The sequence below is a fragment of the Rhinolophus sinicus genome, chromosome 1, assembly GCF_057876585.1.
Source record: "Rhinolophus sinicus isolate RSI-liver-muscle chromosome 1, RSI-T2T, whole genome shotgun sequence".
Taxonomy (NCBI): domain Eukaryota; kingdom Metazoa; phylum Chordata; class Mammalia; order Chiroptera; family Rhinolophidae; genus Rhinolophus; species Rhinolophus sinicus.
The window spans coordinates 120,746,368-120,768,612 of NC_142501.1; the positions used below are offsets into that span (position 1 = coordinate 120,746,368).

Sequence of the window (22,245 nt, forward strand, 5' to 3'; positions counted from 1 at the left end):
GGAAAAAGTTGAGGGGGGGAATATTTTAGTTCCACTTAAGCTGAGGACGCTTATCGAAGCACTTAACCTCTCCAGTAGAAAATAACATTATAATTCTAGTCGCTTTAGAGTTTACAGCATGCCTCCATGTTATTTCAGTTTTACAACCTCCCTGTGAGGTAAGGCAAGAATTATTATATCACAGATACAGTGATGCTCAGAGGTACTGAGTGGCTTGCTGCAGGACAGTAATTAATAAGTGACACTTAGGTCTCGGGTCTTTTGACTGAAACTAGAAGCATAAACAAAGAAATAATCACCAACAATTATTTAGAGGTATCAATGACTGGGCTAAAAACATGTGAACTTTAACATTTCTGTCTTCAAGCAAGATACAAGTTTCATATGAAACTATAAAATATCGCTAAGTAAAAAAGTAGATTAATTATCTGATGAGTAGTTCACTCATCAGATAGGGCCTTAATACTCATGTTATTGACTTGAGAGTATAATCAGACATTATTTATTCCTGAAGATGCTTACACTGTAGTTGAGGAAATGAGCCAGAATTTACCAACATTTCAAAAATATAGATGCCTTCCCAAATCTTAGTTTTACAAAGTCCTCTATTGAAATAATGAAAAAAAAAAAAAAGATTAATAGATTGTCCCAAAGCAAAAATTCATAAAATAATGGATACCTTTTGAAATATTACATTGCTTTTACGTATTTGAGGAGACACTGGGACTTGCATATATTTTCTCACAAAACGTGAAGATAGTCTGGGGAGCGTTTGAAACCACCAAGAGGACACGACTGGCCATGTACCCATATAGTTGATTTTCTTCAAGATTTACTTTTTAATGACTCTTTAAAATATAGTTGTCTTTAGCACTTACACTTGGTAATTTCCATAAAATGTTCATTGTAATAGAAAAAAGTAAAATTGGGTGGAATAGTACGTTAAATTCATCGGTCTTTGTTAACCTCATCTGTGGGAAGGCTGATGGTTGAGCTCAGAAAACTGAAATTGCATGTGAGCTATTTGGTGTGTTCTAGCCCTACCCTCTGACTTAAACAAGTGTGGAATGCTGGGACATCCGTGTATTTCTTCTAAAGCTTAAGAGTACTTGATATAGAGAAAGGAAATGGCAAAGTATAAATCAGCAGGATTAAGACTTTTGCTTACAAATAACTGATTTTCCCACTTTGCTCAATTTCTAAAGACAGTTCTCTGTGTGCTGTCCAGTAACTCAAATGGAAAACTCCCAGCCGGGGGTCCCGTGATAATTGTCAAGACTTCACATAACATGCTGAAGGTTATATTTCAGACAGAGGTTTATAATGCAGCTTTAAAATGATAGTCAATAAGAAAATAATTTTTGAGAAAGGCTAATTTGCTTTGTAGTCAGTTCTACCCGAATATATGCGTCTATCTTACCTGTGTATGTGTAAAATGATAGTGTTTAAAAAGATCTCTTAATTTCCCACTGGTTTATTGTATAACCCTTAGATTGCAATGTTGTTTTTTGTTTGTTTTTCATGGCACCCACAGTTAACAATTATATGCATTTTACTTAATCTCCATAACATCAGTAAAACAATATCCTGTAATTGTGACAAAAGCATAGGCGTGGTAAGGGCGGGGATGGTACATAAGGAAAGCAAAGCTAATTAATAATTTCCAGTCTTACTGCTTCTCATCTAGTGTTTTCTTCTATGTCATTTAACCTGGGGACTTGTGTGAAGTCGATTTTGGCAGCCTAGAGAACTTGAAAGGAGCTTCAACAAAGGGGAAACTGGCACGTTTACAGATGAAATGGCCTTAGTACCTAGGACAGAACCTGGCACACAGTAGGATCTCATTCATTCACTCAACATCCATTTATTGAGTGTGTACTATGTGCCAGGCACTGTTTAAGGAAATGCAAATATATCATTGAACAAAACATATAACATTCATTGTCTTTTGGAATTTATATTTCAGTAGGGGAGCAGAAAATAAGCATAATAAAAAAGCATTTAGAATACTAAAAGGTGATGTGCCATGGAATAATAACATCACTGGGTTAAAAGGATTGGGAGTGTAGAAATGGTGGGTTAGTTGAGATTTTTAAATGCAGTGGCCAGGGTAGGCCTCAGTGAGGTGATGCATGAGTGAAGACCTGAAGAAGTGGGGATGTGAGCAGCATGCATATCTGGGAGGAGAGTTCCAGGCAGGGGGAAGCTGCAGTGAAAGGCTCCTAAGGTGGGAACAGGACTAGTGCTTAGGAGGAACAGTGCGGGGACAATAAAACAGGCGCAGAATAGAAGTGTAGGTTTGTTTAAATAGGTCACATTAAGGGGAGCACGTGGTGTAAGGCTGTGGAAGCCACCCAAGAGTTTGAGCTTTACTCTGAGTGAAATAGGGAGACAAAACAGTGTTGGATTTTAAACAGAGGAGAAACACAATCTGACTTATGTTTTAAACAGATCACTCTGGCTGCTGTGCTGGAAATAGATGGGGATGAGGGGAGAAGCAGGGAGGCCTTTGCACTATTAGAATTATCCAGGTAAGAGATAATGGTGGCTTAGATCAGGCTGTGGAAGCAGTGAGAAGTTCGCTTATCCACCTATTCATTTTACAAATCACAATTGAGGGTGTTTTTCTGTTGGTCACTGTTCTAAGCACGTTAAGTATTCACATGTCCTTATTTGCTTACATAATGTGGTAGGCTGAACAACCTCCACCCAAACACATCCACATCTGAATCCTGAGAATGTGTTGCTTTACATGGGAGAAGGGAGTTGGCAGACGTGATTAATTTAAGCATCTGGAGATGGGGAAATTCCACTGGATTATTTCAGTAGGCACAGTATAATCACAAAGGTCTTTATAAGAGGGAGAGGGTCAGAGTCAGTGGTAGGAGACTTGAGGACAGAGGCTAAAGGTTGGGGTGATGTGAGGAGGAAATGGCCAGGAGCCAATGAATGCAGTAGACTCCAAAAGCTGAAAAAGGATTCTCCTCAGAAGAAATGCGGTCCTCCCAACGCCTTCATTTTCCCCAGTGAGACCCATTTCAGATCCCTGGCCTCCAGACCTGTTAAGCCACTAAGTTTGTGATAATTTCTTATAGCAGCAATAGGAAACTAACACAGAAAGTAAGATTTCCAAATAAATGCATAACAATCATATGACTCTACTATAATTTACTTAACCATTTTCTTGTATTGTTCAAATTTTAAATTGTTTCCAATTTTCTCTTGCTATATAAAATGCTGAAGAGAATATTCTGATGAATAAATCTTCGCATGCATTTCTGATCATTTTCTTAGGTATGGAAATGGAATAACTGCTATGATTGAATTTTATATTTTAAAATACAGGGAGAGCAGAGAGAATCACACAAAAAAACACTGTATTCATATACCAAGATTAATTTTTATTAACACTAGTTTTTATATAACAAAATAAATAAAACGTAAGTGGTAGAGGTTAAACACCCTTTAATCTCCTTTGCCATTCGCTTGGCCACCCCCATCTCCTCCAAGACAAAGACCGATAAATATGAAATGACGCACAAACGTGTGTGCCATCCTTGCACACTGGCCGTGTTAATCTTTTCTGTGCTGTTTCAATTTTAGTATAGTACATATTGACAAAACAAGCACCAGGGTTTTCTTTTAAGCTAAAAAACAAACAAACAAACAAACAAACAAAAAATTCGAAGAAACATAGCCAAGGTCATAAATCATAGCTTGTTCATGACAATAACATGTTTAGACTCAAGAATAGGACTCTTCACAGAAAGTGAAAGGCAGATGTAAGCATTAAGAGAAATAAGAATAAGAAAGAAAAGGCTAAAATGAATAGTGAAGTGTCATGGCTATTTTTTCTAGATATGCGTTTGATCTTCTCTATTTTATCTCACTTTCAAAGTATTAAAATAGAAATTAAACATATGAAATCTTCAAATTATGCAGTTGCAATCCATTACTAATTTTGTCACAGTTCCCAAATTAGATTGGCCTGTGTTCTGAGCTGAGAAGAAAAGGATATTGTTTCCTTTACTGTAATTTTACTGTTTTATTAGGGTGTCACAGTGGCTACTTACAATCTAGTTTGAGAATAGGTCCCTTTGTCAAGCCTGGCCATAATTTGGGCAAGCCCCTACTTAAGCAGAACACAATTCAATTAATAGGATGAAGAGTCATTCATATAATAGGATATCACAAAACTAGAATTTTGACTTAATTCTAATTTGACTCATCAAATAAAAGTGTCTCAAATATTTTCTCAAGATCTGTAATTTTTAAATGGCATTCCAAATTGCATATATGATACTATCAGTTTATATTGAAACAATCATTTTGATTCATTTAGAAGAACAGTTCTTTTATTCTGGTCAATCTAAATATTCTAGCATAAATTTTTAGGTAATATAATTTGTGTAAGAACCATAAGATAAGAATTACTACCATTGCAAAGGTACACGTTTTCCTATAAAATATCTTAAATTTCTATAAAATTTCGTACTTTTCACAGGAAAATATATACTGTCTTCTCAAATAAAGCTACAAATATGGTTTATTTATTAATTTGAATAATAAAAATTTTTAAAAATTGGAAATAAATAATTGAAGAATAGATGTCTGTCTGTATATTGCACACACACAATGAGAGATTGTATCTGTATTTAAAGGGCCAGTCTTTTTCCTGAGATGAAACTATACCCTCTTTAAAAATAAAAGCGTATGAATAATTAGCTTCCCCATATTTTTTACTTATTCTAATTAATAAAACAAGGAGGGAGGGAAGTTCCCACAAATGTCTCTAAAAAGCTCTATAAGTGAACCTATGGTTTTAAAATCAAAATAATTTGAGCTCTGACTGACAACTCATAACCAAGGAGGAGCTATGTAATGAGATGGGCTTGTCCTCAACGTGGCTGTTCCTTTCTAAATTCTGAATTACCACACCTCATTACATAAGTGGATTTAATCTTAGAGGAATGCACTTTGTATTTCATTCTAAATTTCTCTTTCTTACTGTCCGAGTAATAAGACTGAATGTAGAAATTTAGATGCTAGAGATTTTTTAAAAATATCATGTATTATTTTTTTGATGTAGTTTTCCTTTTCTTTTAAGCTTACTCTCGTTTACCATGAAAACAATACGATATTTAAAAAAAAGAAAAAAAGGGCATTTGAACTCACATGTAAGGTAAAACGTATCTTTATTGTCATGCCTTTACTCTAGGACAGTGTTTTCCAAGTGTGGTGTTAGGATGACTTGCATCATTTAATCACCTAAAGAGCTATTTAAAAAGTTAGTTCCCCACGTACCACCCCAACTCAGACTCATTTAATCTGAATCCCAGGCAAGGGTGTGGATCAGAAACATGATACAAAGCAAGCATACCTGGTGATGCTGATGGAGATAGTTCAAAGAGGACATTAAAGAGCTGCTTTATGGGCTAATGTCATATATGTTTCTAAGACTTGTTCTGTAGAGCTGCTTTAATAGTCAATTAAATATGCTACATGTGTATCTATTGTATATTTCATGAAACTTACTTTTGAACTGATGATTGATAATTTGTGGAACTGCCCATAATGATGGCAATAACTATGGATTCCATATCTCTAAATTAGTCCAATTCCTGCTTTGATCGTAGGTCAGTCAAAGCTACCCCAGGGCTGACTGGTGTACACACCTGAGTGGCAACCTTGGATTAGGCATTATACATCGATATTCTTTTCTGCGTTATTTTATGTCCTCCTTTTTTTCTCAAGTCTTCCTTGGATAAACATAAAAATTGCACTTCTCTCTCATGAAGATTCTGCCAGCGTGTGCCAGCTGTTCCCCAGCCCCAGTTAAGGAGCATGATCGTTTTCATATTCCCATTAGCTCAGATGTTATTTATTATAGTTTGTATTTTTAAAACGTAGATTTTCCTGGTTTCCCAAATACACAATGATAGCATCATTTTTTTGTTTGTTTTTGTTTTCTGTCTACATAGCCTTCCTTCCTCCAAATATCCCCTAACCCTGCAGGAAGTACTAACATCCTTATCCTGTTGAGAATCACATTTATCTAAAGTACTATTGTGCTTAGAGTGAACATTAACATTCAGATACTGATTCAAGTTGCCATTATGCAGCTTGGACCCAGCTTTACAGTTTACAAGACTGGCTGCACAAGGCACGTGGTCCTTCGATGATGCCAGGACTCTGAGGTGTCACTTAGATTGGAGAATGAGATCATCCTGTGGTTGTGACTTGTGACTTTCCTTCGATGATGTTTTCTCTGTATATCTCGCTGTCCTCTATCTGGAATCATTCCTCAGTGCTGTCTCCAGAAACTCTCTGTACACGATTTCACATGTCAGTTATACACGGGCATCATTTGCTAACACACATCTCTATTTAGACCATGCTCCGTCCTCCCACCTTTTCAAAGATCTTCTGAGTCTTTAAAATGTGGCCTCCTTTATCTTTCATTGTGCTTTCTTCCACTACCACATGGAGTTGCTTTGTTCGTCTTCACTCATTCTCTAGAGGTAGAGAATTCGGCAGTATCTATTAGGTTGGTGCAAAAGTAATTGCGGTTTATAAAGGTTAAAAATAATTGTAAAAACCGCAATTACTTTTGCACCAACCTAATAAATATAGTGTGTGTCCTCTGTCCTATAGTGAAAATGTTTCTTGTCTTGACTTTGATTTTGGTTTACCTTCATCAGGTAAATTCAAGAGTTAATCCTCCAACCCTATAAAGTATATCTCTTTACTTTCCATGCTGCACAAAAGTTTAAATGATCTTTTCAGGATTAATACAATATACTTCGTAGTCCATAAAACAAGGAAAAGTAAGTAGCTGATGATCATCTAAATCCAATATATTAGAAAACTCTTACACTTAGGTGTCACAGGATATATGGGATATGAAATATTTGCAAAATATATAATGACAATAATATAGGGGTAAGATTTCTTATTTGAGGGAGCTGCTTATTTTATTGAATGTCTCAAATAAATATGTAAATCCAAATTTTCAAAACCTGAGTCATACTTACTGATGAAAAGACTTAAAATGTGAAGGATGAAAAATAGGAAAATGAACTGAAACTAAAATGAAAATTAAAATGCCATTAGAAAATTTAACATAAGACAGTCACTGAAATATTTTCAAAGTGACATATCAAGAAGAGAAAGTAGCAAACAGCTAAAACTAGTGAGGCAGTACGAAAAACCAATAAGGAGAAAAATCTTCCTAAAAATGATGGATGATTTAATCAGGACAACTAGAATTAAATCACAAGAAGGAACACACACAGGTACTAAAATAAGTCAGACCAAATTCTGTAGAGCTAGGAAAAAAAAATTGGTTATTGGATTCTTTAATAATAAATGGAATCCTCTAAGTACTAAGAAATTAGTAGACTTTTCCAGTTATGTACAAAAGGCGTTCATTAACAATAGCACATTAGCACTTATTAAAATTTTTGATGCTGTAAGAGATTCTAAAGCTTTTATTTGCCTTTTTTTACACAAATTATACTGCGATTTCTCTGTCATGTTGAGTAGGTCATAGAATACCTGAGTTTGAATGTTCCTTCATTTTTTTGCCGAATTTCAACAAATACTGTATATTTCACTGAATCGGCCACAATTAAATAATACTGATGTTCTACCAACACAGTACAATGGCAACCAAGTTCTATATATTTGAAAGTACCTTACCCTGAGAAACTCAACAGGAATCTTTGGAAAGCTCCAAGTGGAACATTTTTTGTTGAAGATTACTTTTGTTGCTCTTGTGTTTTAAAATCATGGTATTATTAGATTGATATAGTTTTATCCCATATATTTCCATGAAATACCCTCCACCCCTTTCTGTCCCTGGTTAATTAATAGGACATTTCTCAGTATGTACTCAATGTATAATACTATTGATTATATTTTTCTTTTGACAGTCTTTTTGAAAAAACTGAATACAATTTCAGTAGTATTATGAATGAAAAAGCTATTTTAGGTTATCCTGGAAATTTACAGTCTTAACATACTTGTAACATATATCACAATATATTTGCTATTGGAATATTTGTTCTATGTTAAACCTTTTAAAGGGCAGACTTGGACCTTTGGAACACAATGTCTTCTAACCAGGATTTTGCATCTTCTTCTCTTGAAAGATGCTGGCTAGATCTACCTGGTTTTAAAATATTGTGAAAGGAATCTTTTATCAAACTTGAATGTACCATCTCCATCAACTCTCTTTGAAAGCTATTTTAAACTTCTTTTCAATTAAAATGGGGATTGTCCATTAGAACTAATTTCCTACATATTTATCTACTAATCTTCTTCTAGTGCAATAGAATTTATCTAATATTTATTTAACAGAACAAGAAGGAACAAAAATCGTCTTTAACTTTAGAAATATTAGTTCAGATCTTCTGAGGATCACATGTGAAGACAACATGATCTCTTACCAATTTTTGACCAAAGAGGGGCACAGTTATCAATCCCTGAAATGACTGTGGTTGACATTAGTCTGCTTATATGAATGTGTAAAGACTTGCTGGACCCGTCAGGTTTCAGGTGACTGCGTGTACAGCTGAAAGAGTTTCACCACACCCTTTCTTGACTTCTCAAGCTTTTGCATCATATTGCATAAGCAACTCTGCTTCTTGTATATGTTGATTTTAATCATCCTATGTGAGGTTTGGCCCTCATTCCTTAATAAACGTTGTTGTAGTTGTGATAACCTATTATCATTTCTCAAATGCAAAGAGTACATATTTGTAATTGTGTTTATGTTCATTTTCCTTCCTAGCAATAATATAGTATTTATACTAAAACAACTCTTTATTTTCTCTTGAAGAATAAAATAAATAAAAAAAACTAGTAATAGAAATATAATCTCTAATAAGAAAAAAAATTAGAGTCATATTTAAGGAGGCAAAGGAGACCTTCAGGGGAAAACCAGATTGTCAGGGAAATTCTGAAACAAGTGACAGTAAAGCCTAGATTACAATAAAAGATGAAACCAGACTAACGAGATACAAAACAAAACATGCTCCTTACAAAAGCAGTACCATAAAAGATATATTATCAAGTATTCATTAAGACTTTTGGTGTGTGTTATGTTTTATGAATCTTACTATTGAGAATAATTAGAGATTTTTACACAGAGTATATTAACATGAAACAAAAACAAAATCAGATGAAAGTTAAATTTTGCACAGCAATCAGTATTGTGTCCATATCCAGAGAAGTAGATGGAAGATTCAATTTTATCTACATACTATCCTTATAAATGATACATTATAATATGTACACATGTCCTAAGGGATTTAGATTTAATGTGATTTCTTTTTCACTTGCTGACATAACTTTTTTTTTCCAACTCAGTTTTTGATTACACATATGGCCTAATTATATATCATCGTCCTTGTTAAAATAGACTCAAATGGTTGTCAGTAGATGAATGGATAAACAAAGTGTAGTATATACATACAATAAAACTGAGACTCAAAGCCATTTTTAGATGGCTAGGAACAACAAAGATCATTTCCAAGATACATTATAATAAAACTATCCAGTATAATAAAACTATCAAAATTAAAGAAAAAAATCTTAAGAGTACAATTGAAAAGAAGATTGTAACTTTCATGGGACACCCTCCCACCCCCACAACCTGCTCCTCAGTAAGGTTATAAGCAGATTTCTTAGCAGAACCATACCAGCCAAGAGTAAGTGGGATGTTATTCAAATACCTTAGAGGAAAAATTGCCAACCCAAAACTTTACATGGCAAAGTCCTTCAGAAATGAAGAAGGGATAAAGACTTTCCCAGAGAAAAGCTGAGGGAGTTCATCACCACTAGACCTGCCTTGCAAGAAATTCTGAAAGTTGTTGTTCAAGTTGAAATGAAAGGACACTAATTAGTAACATGAAAACTGTGAAAATATAAAACACACTGGTAAATGTAAGCATACACTTAAATTCAGACTACTCCAATACTGTAATTTGGTGGTGTGTTAATCACTTCACTCTAGTATAAAGATTAAAGGGCAAAGTATTAAAAATTGTGACAGCTACAATAATTTGTTAATGGATACACAATATAAAAAGATGTAAGTTGTGATATCAAAAGCATAAAATGTTGAGGTAGGACTAAAAGGGTAGATTTTTTTTGTATACAATTTAAGTTAAGAATTAAAATACACTGTTATATCTAAAAGATGTTTTATGTAAGTTTCAGAATAACCGTAAAGCAAACACCAACAGTAGATGCACACAAGAAAAAGACAAAGGAAGCAAAGTATATCACTGTGGAATATCATCAAATCACAAAGGAAGAGAGCAAGAGAGGAAGAAAGGAACTACATTTCAGCCAGAAAACAATTGATGGGATTAGTAAGTCCTTACTTATCAATAATTACTTTAAATGAAAACGGATTGACCTCTCCAATCAAATGTCATAGAATGCATGATTGGATTAAAAAATACAAAACAAAACAAAAAAATAAAAAACAAGACCCAACTATGTATGCCTACAATAGACTCACTTCAACTTCAAAGATACACATAGGCTCTCAGTGAAAAAAATGGAAGGAAAAATAATTCCATGAAAAGAGAGGAGGGGCGGGTATACTTATATCAGACAATATAGACGTGTGTCAAAAATGGTAGAAAGACAGTATGATAAAGGGTGGATATAACAGTTGTACATACACAAGCACACAACATCAAAGCACCTAAATATATTAAGCAAATACTAACAGATCTTGAGGGAGAACTAGAGAACAATGCAATAGTAGTAGGGGACTTTGAAACCCCACTTTCAACAATGAATAGATCATCCAGACAAAAAATCAATAAAGAAACATTGGATATGAACTAATATACTTTAGATCAAATAGACCTAATGGATATATTCAGAACATTGCATTCAACAGCAGCAGAATACATATTCTCAAGCACACACAAATTATTCTTCAGTATAGATCATGTTAGATCACAAAACAAGTCTCAGCAAATTTAAAAGGACTGAAATTATACGAAGTATCTTTTCCAACCACAATGGGATGTAACAAGTCAATAATAGGAGGACAACTAGAAAGTTAACGAGTATGTGGGAATTAAACAGCACATTCCTGAACAACCAAAGGGTCAAAGAAGAAACCAAAAGGTAAATCAAAATATTACTATATCTCAAAACAAATGAAAATGGAAATACAACACACTAAAATTAATGGGCTACAGGGAAAGGAGTTCTAAGAGGGAATTTTAGAGCGATAGACATCTAAATTAAGAAACAAAAAAGATCTCAAATAAATAACCTAACTTTACTCCCCTAGGTCCTGGAAAAGGAAGTAGAAATGAAGCCCAAAGTTAATAGAATGAAGGAAATAGCAAAGATAAAAGCAAAAATAAATGAAATAGAAAAACAATGGAAAAGATCAACAAAAATAAGACTGTTTTTTTAAAAAAGATAACCAAAATTGACAAACCATAGGTAGAATTACCAAGAAAAATAGAGGACTCAGAAACATAAAATTATAAATGAAAGAGGAAACATTACAAGTGATACCACAAAAACACTATTATGAATAATTGTATGCCAACAAATTAGACAATGTAGAAGAAGTGAGTAAATATCTAGAAACATACAGCCTACCAAGTCTAAATCATGAAGAAATAGAAACTCTGTACAGACCAGAAAAAGGTAAAGAGATTGAATCATTAGGCAAAAACTTCCCAACAAAAAGAACTCAGAACCATAAGCCTTCATCGGTGAATTTTACCAAACATTTAAAGAAGAATTAACAGCAATGCTTCTCAAACTCTTCCAAAAAAATTGAACAGGAGAGAATACTCCCAAACTCATTTTAAGAGAGCAGCATATCTTTCTGATACCAAAGACAGATAAGAAGACTACAAGAAAAGAAAATTATAGACCAATATACCAGATGAATATAGTTGCAAAATTTCTCAAGAAAATATTAACAGAATTCGACATATTTAAAGGTTCATACACAATGATCCAGTGGGATTTACCCCTGGGATGCAAGGATGGTTACTGTATGCAAATCAATAAATATGATACACCACAGTAATAGAATGAAAGATGAAAATCACATTATCATCTAAATGATCCTAAAGCAATCGTGTAGATTGTTTTAAAATCCTAAAATTCATATGGGACAACAAAAGTTTCCAAATAGCCAAAGCAGTCTTGAGAAAAAACAAAGCTGGAGGCATCACACTTCCTGACTTTAAAATATATTACAAAGATATAGTAATCAAATATGGTACTGTCATAAAATTAGACACATAGACCAATGTAACAGACTCAAGAGCCCAGAAATAAACCCACTCATACACAGTCCTAATATTTGAAAGGGAGCCAAGAATACTAAATGGGGAAAGGATAGTCTCTTGAGAAAACAATGCTGGGAAAATTGGATATTTACATTCAAAAGAATGAAACTGGACATTTGTCTTATACCACTCACAAAAAATAACTGGAAATGGATTAAGGATTTATTTGTTAAGCCTGAAACCATAAAACCCCTAGATGAAAATACAGGGGGAAAGCTCTTTGACTTTGGTCTTGGCAATGATTTTTAGATTTGACATCAAAAACACATGCAACAAAGGGAAAAATAAACAGGTAGGGCAACATCAAACTAAAAAGTTTCTTCACAGCAAAAGAAACAATCAACAAAAAGGCAATCTATGGAGTGGTAGAAAATACTTGCAAACCATGTATCTGATAAGTGGTTAATATCCATAGTATATAAGGACTGATACAAATTATTAGCAAAAAAACAAATAATATGATTAAAAAATGGTCAACAGGTACATGAAAATGTGCACATCACTAATCATAAGGGAAATGGAAATCAAAAACCACAAGATACCATCTCCTGCCTGTTAGAATGGCTATTATAAAAAAGGTAGTAATAACAAATGGTGGTAAAGATATGGAATAAAAGGAATCCTTGTTGACTGTTGGTGGGACTGTAAAGTGGTTCAGCGAATGTGGCAAACAGTATGGAGGTTCCTCAAAAAATTAAAAATGATCCAGCAATCCCCGTTCTGGGTATATCTTCAAAGGAAATGAAATCACTGTCTCAAAGAGTTATCTGCACCCCCATGTTCATTGCAGCTATATTCAGTATAGCCAAGACATAGAAATAACCTAAATATTCATCAATGGATGAATGGATAAAGCAAAATGTGATGTAAATGAATGAATGAATACTATTCACCAATTAAAATAAAGGACTAAATACTGCCATTTGCAACAATATGGATGGTCTTTGAGGGCATTATGCTAAGTGAAATAAGTCAGAGAATCTAAAAAAAATGAAATTATGGAAACAGAATAGATTGGCATTGCTGGATGGGGGATATGAAGAGAGATTGGTCAGTTTAAGAGGAGTACACTCTGGGGATCTATGTATCACATATTGACTATAGCTAACAAGACTGAAACTATATTGAAAGTTGCTAATAGAGTAGATTTTAAATATTCTCACCATAACAATAACAACATAACAATAATTGTGTGAGGTGAGAGGTGTGTTAACCTATGGTGGTAGACATTTCTCAGTATATACTTGTATCAAATCATCACATTGTACACCTTAAACTTGCATAATGTTACATGTCAATTATATCTCAATGAAGCTGGAAAAAAAGAAGACATCTAAAATCAATAACCTAACTTTCCACCTTAAGAACTTAGAAAAGGAAACAAGCTAAATCCAAAGCAAGCAGAATGAAGTAAATAATAAAGATTAGAGGGAAATAAATAAAATAGAGAATTGAAAAACAACAGAGAAAGTCATCAAAACCAAAAGTTGGTTCTTTGATCAAAATTTACAAACTTTTAGCTCAATTTATCAAGAATAAAAGACATGGCTATAATTATTTAAAAAATGGAAAAGAACAAATGTCTGTGAGGATTATCAGAAATTGGGACCCTCATACATTGCTGAGAATGTAAAAAGGTACAGACACTGTGGAAAAAGTTCATCATTTCCTCACAAAGTTAAACAGTCACCATATCATCCACATATCTATGCAATTTGTATGACTTGTACATGGATGTTCATAACATCATTATTCATAATAGCCAAAAAGCGGGAACACTGTATATGTCCATCAACTAATGGATATAAAATAGAAAGTCTGACAATTAAGTTAACGAACTCATCCTAGAAAAAAGTGCTGCATACCTCATTGCTCAATATCCTAGTCAGCATTCCAGAAAAAGAGTTCCAAAATTGCTTTGAAGGGTGGACTAGGCACTGGAGTAGGTGCATAGTTTCCCAAGGGGAGTGCTTCATTGGTGTAAAGTGGTATCTCATTGTGGTTTTGATTTACATTTTCCTGCTGACTGTTGATATTGAACCTCTTTTCATGTGCTTCTCTGGCATTTGTGTATCTTCTTTGGACAACTGTCTTGTCAAACCTTTTGCCCCTTTTAATTAGGGTTTTTTTTTGTTTTGTTTTTTAATTATTATTGAGTTGTAAGAGTTCTTCATATATTCCGGATTCTAGGCTCTTATCAGATATATGAACTGCAAATATTTTCTCCCATTCTGTGGATTGTCTTTTTCCTTTAAAAAAAAAAAAAACTTTGTTTTTGAAGAATTAATTAGCTTTATTAAGCAATTAATGGATTGGGCATCATCCCATCTAGCAACTAGAAGGGCGCTCCCTCTTTTCACTTTCTTAATGTCCTTGAAATGTAAGATAATGCCTCTACCCTTTTAAAGAGTGTACAATTCCACTTTAATCATTTGTTTTCTACTATTTTGAGTTGCATATTTTTGTACATTGCTGTTTACTGGTAAAAAGAAAAAGCTTTAGCTTATTAAGATTCAGAAATAAGACAGTGTAAACAAATGCTATTTTAATGCAATATATTATTTCATTATGAGTGAGCCAAATATAATTATATTGTTAATTTCATCTACATAGTAAATGTAGCATTGATATGAGGATAAAAGGCATTAAGTGTTCTTGTATGTTAAATGTTCCTGTAAAAAATGTCATATTAGCTGTTAGGTGAATTTGGGGGAAAAAAAAAGCTTCTTTGATGCAAAACACTATAAAATTTATACTTAAAACTATAAAAGAGCAAAAAGCTGAAAACATCCATCAATAATATAATTAAATACCAATTGATTTTAAGAGCAGAAGTCAGCCAAGATGAACAAATGAGTCTTGTAATTCCACACCAGAGGTCAAAAAATTAGTGCTATCAAATGAGGAGGGAGAGGAAATACCATAGACTGAGAGGAAAAGGTCATAATATTAGTTTAGGACTGAATTACAGCAATACTAATAGCAATTTTCCCTTTATCTGACGGCAATTGTAGAAAGTTTTAACAAATCCTATTAAAATGACAAAAACTATGTCCTGAAGTAATTTTTAAAAAAGATTACAATAAATACTAAGTACTCCACAGCCTGTATTTCATCTGTTTTTTCCAAGTGAGCATAATGTTTTCTTGAGTATCCTGTTAGCCAAGTTTCAATTCAAAACAGGTCCTTGGAAACCCAGCAATGTGAGAGATGGATGTGGGTAATTGTACTTACCTTTATACAGATAGTGCTGCACTTGGAATGTCTAAAAATCTCTGAAAGTTGGTGTAGATAAGGGTTGCAAACAAGTTTGAAATCTGTACATACATTAGGTCAGGTGCTAATGTCTGTCCAAATCTGTGTTGTTGAGTGTGATTCTGAGATACAATCTTAAGATCTTAAAGAATAAAGTGTTCTATGAATTCCAGATCTTTGTCATGAAAAAGAACTCACATCCTACTCCTTTGTGATTCCTGATTCATTTGTTCCTTGAGAGGTTAGCTAAAATTAAACCAGTGGGTTAAAGAAAGAAAAGAAAAAAAGAAAAAAAAGAAAAGCAAAGCAAAACCAGCAATTCAGTTCTTATAACTATAGTAAATAGAAACAGACCTGACTCTTTATAACTCTTCTCACAAATCAGATGGAAGATGAGACTTTTTCCATAAAGTCATCTTCGTTTCTCTCCAAGAAATTGAAATAGACAATTCAGCTATGGTGAAATGTATATGGCAAACTCAAATCATTTAAGCCTCAACATAAGCTACTTTTAATTAGCCAGGATTAAAATTAGCCAGATTTTCTTGAGGTGGCTCCTTTTGGGTTCCCTATAATTTTGCGTATAATAGGAATTGGAGTTTCACAGACTGCTTTAGGAAGCTTTCCACACAGATTCATGAAGTAGTGACCTCACCGGGGATGCAGACAAAAAAATGAAAAATCAACATGAATTTAAGGGCAATCAAATTTTGATAAGAAGACTCAGTTTTCCAACTTAATGTCACACAGATCGTCTCCTTAGGTACTCAAATTTGGATATATGTTACATAGAAGTTAAAAACTCTTCACTGAGCAGAAATGAAAGAACCAGTTTCCCTATGTATAGTGAGGAGGAAGAAATGAACCTGTTGGGAGAGGAAGGGTCTTGGCAAGTCTGTATGCATAACATGTTTCTCTATATGTATGAATGTATGTATTTACATATAATTCTGAAATACATATATGCTGAAATAAAGAGCAAATTGAGTATTGAATTGGGGAAAACATTAACACTTCCTGTTTTCCTTCTCACCAGCTAAGTAACCACGACAGAGCCATTCTTTTAACATCAAATTAGCAGAGTAGTTTGATTATCCAGATCCACTTTCAGTGGGTAGTGTGATAAAATTAAGGTGTTTATTATGGCATCTGTAAACTACTCAGAGCATGGAACAGAGTGGACAAGAATAGACTAACAGGACCTTTTGCACTCAGAACACTGAAGTGAAATCTCCATTTGATTTAGTACTCCCTCTCTTCTCTCTTAATTTAAGAAACATAAAGTAATGTACTTTGTGCCAGACACTGGTCTCAATCCTTTAAGTATGCAGTATTAACTCATTTAATCCAATACAACAACCCATAAGGGTAACTACAATTCTCCCCATTTGATGGCTGAGGAACCAAGGCACTAAGGGATTAAGCAAAGTCAGATAGGTATTTAGCCGGGGAGGTGGAGTTTCAGTCCACTATGGTTGGTTCTAGAATATGTACTTTTAACCAATGTGCTTTGCTTTCTCTGTATTTATCCCTTTAAAATGAGATTAACTGCAAAATCAGATGTAAACTAATGAGGGGGGTGGAAAGGGTTAACGCTAAAGCACATCCGCGAGCTGGAAAAAAACAAAAACAAACTAGCTAGCGAATGCCTGTTAAAGCCCCCGTAGGAAATTCGGTGGGCCTCCTGTTTCTTTAAACTCTAGGCTTTCCCTCCAGCTGACACTTTACAAAGCAGCTGTGGCGGCGGGACCGCGTTGCCCCAAGCTACCTTCCTCCACCCGTCTCGCGGGTCTGGGGTCCGAAGGGGCTTCGCGGGGTCAGTAACCGAACCCGCTCTGGTTTGCTTTCTTCACACCCCAACTACTGCCACACAAGCTCTCCGGGGAATGGCGAACTCTAATTAACCCTTTAGCGCCCAGGAAGAACCCGCCGGCGGGCCGCGATTCCCCGCAGCTGGGCGCGAAGGCGGCCCGGGGGCCAGGTGGGTGCGGGAGCCGCTGGCCGGACTGCAAAGGGCGCGAGGCGGGTGCAGGGATGGCTACCCGGCGGCGCGGAGGCGCCGCCCGGCACTACCCTCCTGGCTCGCCTTTCTCGCCGCCTCTCCCGGCGCTCCGGGCCGCCGGCTGCCGGGGGCGCGCCGGGCTGGAGTTGCCCTCTCACTCCCCCTTGCATTGCTCCCCGGGTTTAATCTCTCGGCGACTCCTCTGCCAACCCTGAGGAAAGTGCAGCCATTGGACAGGTCGGTGGTAGCTGCTGGTTGCGGGGAGAAAGGTGGTAAAAGGCTGGAGGAGCGAGTGGGAGGGAGGAGGGAGGAGGGAGGAGGGTGCAGCGGCCGATCTGGCAAATTGCGAGCTGCCTTCCCTCCCCAAAGTGTGGAGCAGGAGCGCGGGGGAGCGCGGCGGCGGCGGCGGCGCCTCCTCCGCCACCCAACTCCGGGGCTTGGTATGGTTTGGGGCCACCTCCTTAGCTAGGAGGAACCGCTCCCAATAGGTTTCAGCCTGACTTTTTTTTTTTCTCCTTATTTCTTTCTTCTTCCTCTTCCCTTTGTTATTTTTTTTAAACATTTTTTTTTCTTTTCTTTTTTTCCTGGCTTGGGACCTCAGACTGCTGCAGCCTGAGCCTTCCCAGGGCTCAGCAATTTGGGGCTGCCCATCCATCCCTCCGGCTGCGAGAAAGGACGCGCGCTCGGCGTCGGGCGAAGAAAAGAAGAAAAACTTGTCGGAGGGGTTTCGCCAGTCCACAGTAACCCCTTTCCCGTAAACCCAAGCCTCCCGCGAGGGCCGTCCCAAGACTGGGAAAAGTTCCTTCCGAGCCAACAGTCCTCTTGGATTTGGAGGAGGCACCCACGCTGGCTGTGGAATTAGATCTGTTTTGAACCCAGTGGAGCGCATCGCTGGTGCTCGGAAGTCACCGTCTGCGGGCACCCGGGTGGCGCTGCCTGTGCGGAAGCGAGAGTTTGCGAGCTCAGGCTGCAAGTGGTCTTCCCTCCCTGCGGTGGTGGTTCTCTGTCTAGGGTGAGGGCTGCGAGTATTGTGGCAAGTTGCGAAGAGAGACCCCGAGGTCCGGAGAGGACTGCGTTCCCCCCGTACTCTTCTTCCTCTTCCTGGCTCCCGAGTGTGAAATCCCAGCGAAATTTACAGAGGCCTCCGGGTCCAGCCGAGACCTGTCCGCAGCGTTAAGCCCGTCGTCCCCATCCCCACTGGGAACACAGGGCGCCAGGGCAAGACTGGCGGGGAGGAGGAGGGAGGTCTCGGCGGCGGCATGGCGAGGTTCCGGAGGGCTGACCTGGCCGCTGCAGGAGTTGTGTTACTTTGCCACTTTTTAATGGACCGGTTTCAGTTCGCTGAAGGGGATCCTGGAAACCAAATCAATGGTAAGATGCGCTTGGGCTTCTTGATTTTATGCTCAGCTGTAAGACCTCTCTAGTGCCCCCATTCTCAATCCACCCCTTCTTCATCTGTCTGCCCTTCGGAAAGTTACTGCAATTGCTTTTTGGGTAATCTTGGTCTTTCCTAATGGGGAGAAGAGGGTTGGCTAACGAAGGATGGAGGGGACTAGGGGTTTTCTTGACGACTCGGGCTTGCTTCACCTGAGCGCCAGGGGGTGGTACTGCCTCCCCCAAGTCTCCCAGAGTGGGTTCTGGTGTCAGAGCAAACCTCCTTCTGTGGATACCCCACCCAGGAGCAGGCGTTCCCGGGCCGTCTCATCTCCGGCTCCCCTCCTTCCTAGCTGCGGGGATAAACGAAAACGAAGCCAGCGTGTGATGAGGTTGTGGCCAGCTAGGGATTGCAAGGCTCCCCTCAGCTGGAGAAAATTCCCAGGGGCCGCACCTTTCTCCCCCAGGCGATCCCCCACCTTAGCTCCCTTTCGGTGTCTGGGGTTGAGAAGGTGCTGGAAATGGGGCCGGGTAGGTGCGGCGGGGTGCAAAGGAGCGTAGGAGGTGGCAGAAGTGGGGCGGTCGCGCCTCTGGTCCCTTTGTCCTCGGCGGGTCGGCTTCGCAAACAGGCCTGAACGTGCCGGGGTTCCTCCGAGTGCCCTGGCATTGCCCTGGCGCGTAGCCCTGGCCTCCGCATCTTCCCAGTGGTAGCGCTTACTGCTCTGACGGCTGTTCCAGCCAGGTGCGCGTCCAGCCGGCAGCCGCGCCCCCGGCCGAGCGCAGAGCCGGAGATGCAGCCCTGCGCCAGCGGCCGGCTGGCTCCTCTGGGCGAGGCGCTGCTGAGCGGGAGATGCAGCTGCCTCCCGGGACCCTGCCCGCTGCCAGCTAGTGCCTGCGCCGCATTTCTGTCCCTCAGGAAGAAAGTGAAGAAACTGGCAGAGAGAGAGATTGAGAGAGACGTTGGCAGAAATTTGTGAACTTGGGTGGACTTGGAGAGGAGGTGAAATGAGGGGGAAATAAAAATAAAACCTTGGCAAAGAAAAGGAAACAAACTTTCTGTTTAGGCTAATAAGGTTTTGTTTTAATTCTGGGGGGGTGGTGATAATGATTTCTCTGGAAATATACATGCGTCCACAAATGTCAAACATGAGAGTCGCAGATGGAAGCCTTAGGAGGGCACCTGGGGATTCCCGGTGAGGTGAATCTTGAAGCAGGTCCTTGAATGAAATTTTACGAAGCTGAAACCTGGAAGGTATCCAAAACACTGTGTCTGCCCCTGGTGTAAATTCTTAGAGAAAGCACAGATTGTCACTCCTCTCCAATTCATGATTGGAGGCCTGTGTGTGTTGCGGGGGCAGGGTGCAACATGACGACAACACTTCAAGCTGTGAATAAAATGTAAATTTCCTGGATATTGATTTGTTTTTGTTACATATAATTGTTCTGCATACATGGACATAGGTCGACCTTGACTAGGTATTATTTACATCAGTAGATCATACCTTCTGTTTATTTCTCTGATACTTTTCATTGGTTAAAGAAAAAATACCATTTTTACCTGTCCAGGAAGCAACAAATTCATTTTAAAAAGTGCAACAATAATTTTCATGGGCATATTCATGGGATAAATATATACCTTTAAGCATGTAAGCAATTTAATTCATCCCAAAGGAGGTTAGAGTGATGTGTGTGACAAAATACATCCCAAGTTATTTATTTGAAAACTTATTTGGCACTGGAGGTAAATAATTCATTTACAATAAAAAATGAAAGAAATGTCAGTACATGTTTATTTTTTCTGAATTTTTTCATTAATACTGTATTACTGAGAACAGAATATATATATGTATACACACACACACACAGTAAATTTACTCTTCTAAGTTATCACGGTGAAGTTCAAATACATTCCACTGTAAAATTGGCCAGATAATTAAAAGGCTTTCCTTTGGGAAATATGAAATGCCTAAATTACTCAATCCAATATTTCTGGTAGAAAACTACTCTAGAAACTCATATATTTGTGGGATTGAGTAAAAAAGGAATAGTTTTAAAGTTTTTGACTTTTTTTTTGGAGATTTATTACAAACTGAAGTAGTTTCTTCTCTGGATATCATTCTACATATAGCTTTATAAAATAATCTTGGGATTAAATGGTTAGCCTACTGAATATATAAAATACAGCAATAAAATTAAAAAAAATACAGTTTCCTTTGTAAAATAGTCTAGCTAAAAGTTCAACACAGTAAATAAAGAAAAGTTCAACAGTCTTGTAATTTGGCATGTAGCCATTAGGATTTTTATTGCAGATATTTTGGCAGGGGGAAATTTGATTTCATAATAGGAACATTTCATTATGCCTTACTTTAGTCAAGCTGCAGTTGATTTTATTGACACCAGAGGGCAGAGAAACTGCTAATTTCTTCTATTCCCATTCTTTCCCAGATCTCAGATTAATGTTCCTCAATATTTTGTTTTTCTTACATGCATTATTTTTATTTTTTCTGTGTTTCAGCTTTTATAGGTGAGTGGCAATTTACTGTAATGAGAGTTTATTATATATTTTTTTGTTTTCATTGAAATTAAATATTTATTCAACCTCCCACATGTGAAAAGACCTACACTTTGAATATATCCTTGTGGTTTAATGAGTACAGTGGAAAAAAACAAATACCCTCTTTTTCATCATTTTAAGAGATTTTTTTAAAAAATATACTGTGGCATTCCCAAAAATATAGATTTAAAATATCTCTTTATTAAAAGTTTGTTATCATGAATTAAATTTTAGGATGAAATGTACTCTATGCATATCTGAAAGATATTTGCTCATACTAAATGGTATATCTCAACACCAATATTTAGAGAAATAGCTTAGAATTATTCTAAAATTTATAATTTCAAATCATCTCTATGTTATTATACATTCATTTTTATATCATAAACTGATTGAAAAACAATTTGGTAACAGTGTCAAAGGAGAAAGAAGTATTAATGTCTTGAAAAATTCTAAAATTTAAATGAGGAAAAAAGACCTAAAATATTAGTTAGATTTTGGCCTGATTGTTACTCCCAAATGTGACTTAATGTTACAAAGAAGTTCATTACCACTATATAGAGAGCAAAACTAGTTTAGGACCCAAAGAAATTTTCACTTTTTAAACTCTCATATTGCTATGTTCTAGAAACAAGTAGTTTCTTTAGCAGTTCATTTACATTTATTTTAGTTGTTTCTCCAGTTGGATATTTTTCTATTATTTTCTGCTTTTA

General features: G+C 36.9%; 1 protein-coding gene and 1 non-coding gene across 3 annotated transcripts in view; one reads left to right on the plus strand and one right to left on the minus strand.

Annotated features, from left to right (window-relative positions):
- Positions 1–3,520: 3,520 nt before the first annotated feature.
- Positions 3,521–3,625, minus strand: LOC141570257 (U6 spliceosomal RNA). Its single transcript, XR_012494264.1, has one exon. It is a non-coding gene; the product is annotated as a U6 spliceosomal RNA (small nuclear RNA).
- A 15,214-nt stretch (positions 3,626–18,839) lies between these two features.
- Positions 18,840–22,245, plus strand: part of PLXDC2 (plexin domain containing 2) — a 391,914-nt gene continuing 388,508 nt past the window's right edge. The window contains exon 1 of one of the 2 annotated variants that reach the window (XM_019756009.3): positions 18,840–18,975. In XM_019756009.3, coding sequence (XP_019611568.1) covers positions 18,864–18,975 — 112 coding nt within the window. In that variant the 5' untranslated portion in view covers positions 18,840–18,863. The remainder of the gene's footprint in view (positions 18,976–22,245) is intronic. The other variant, XM_088789077.1, reaches the window with a different exon arrangement.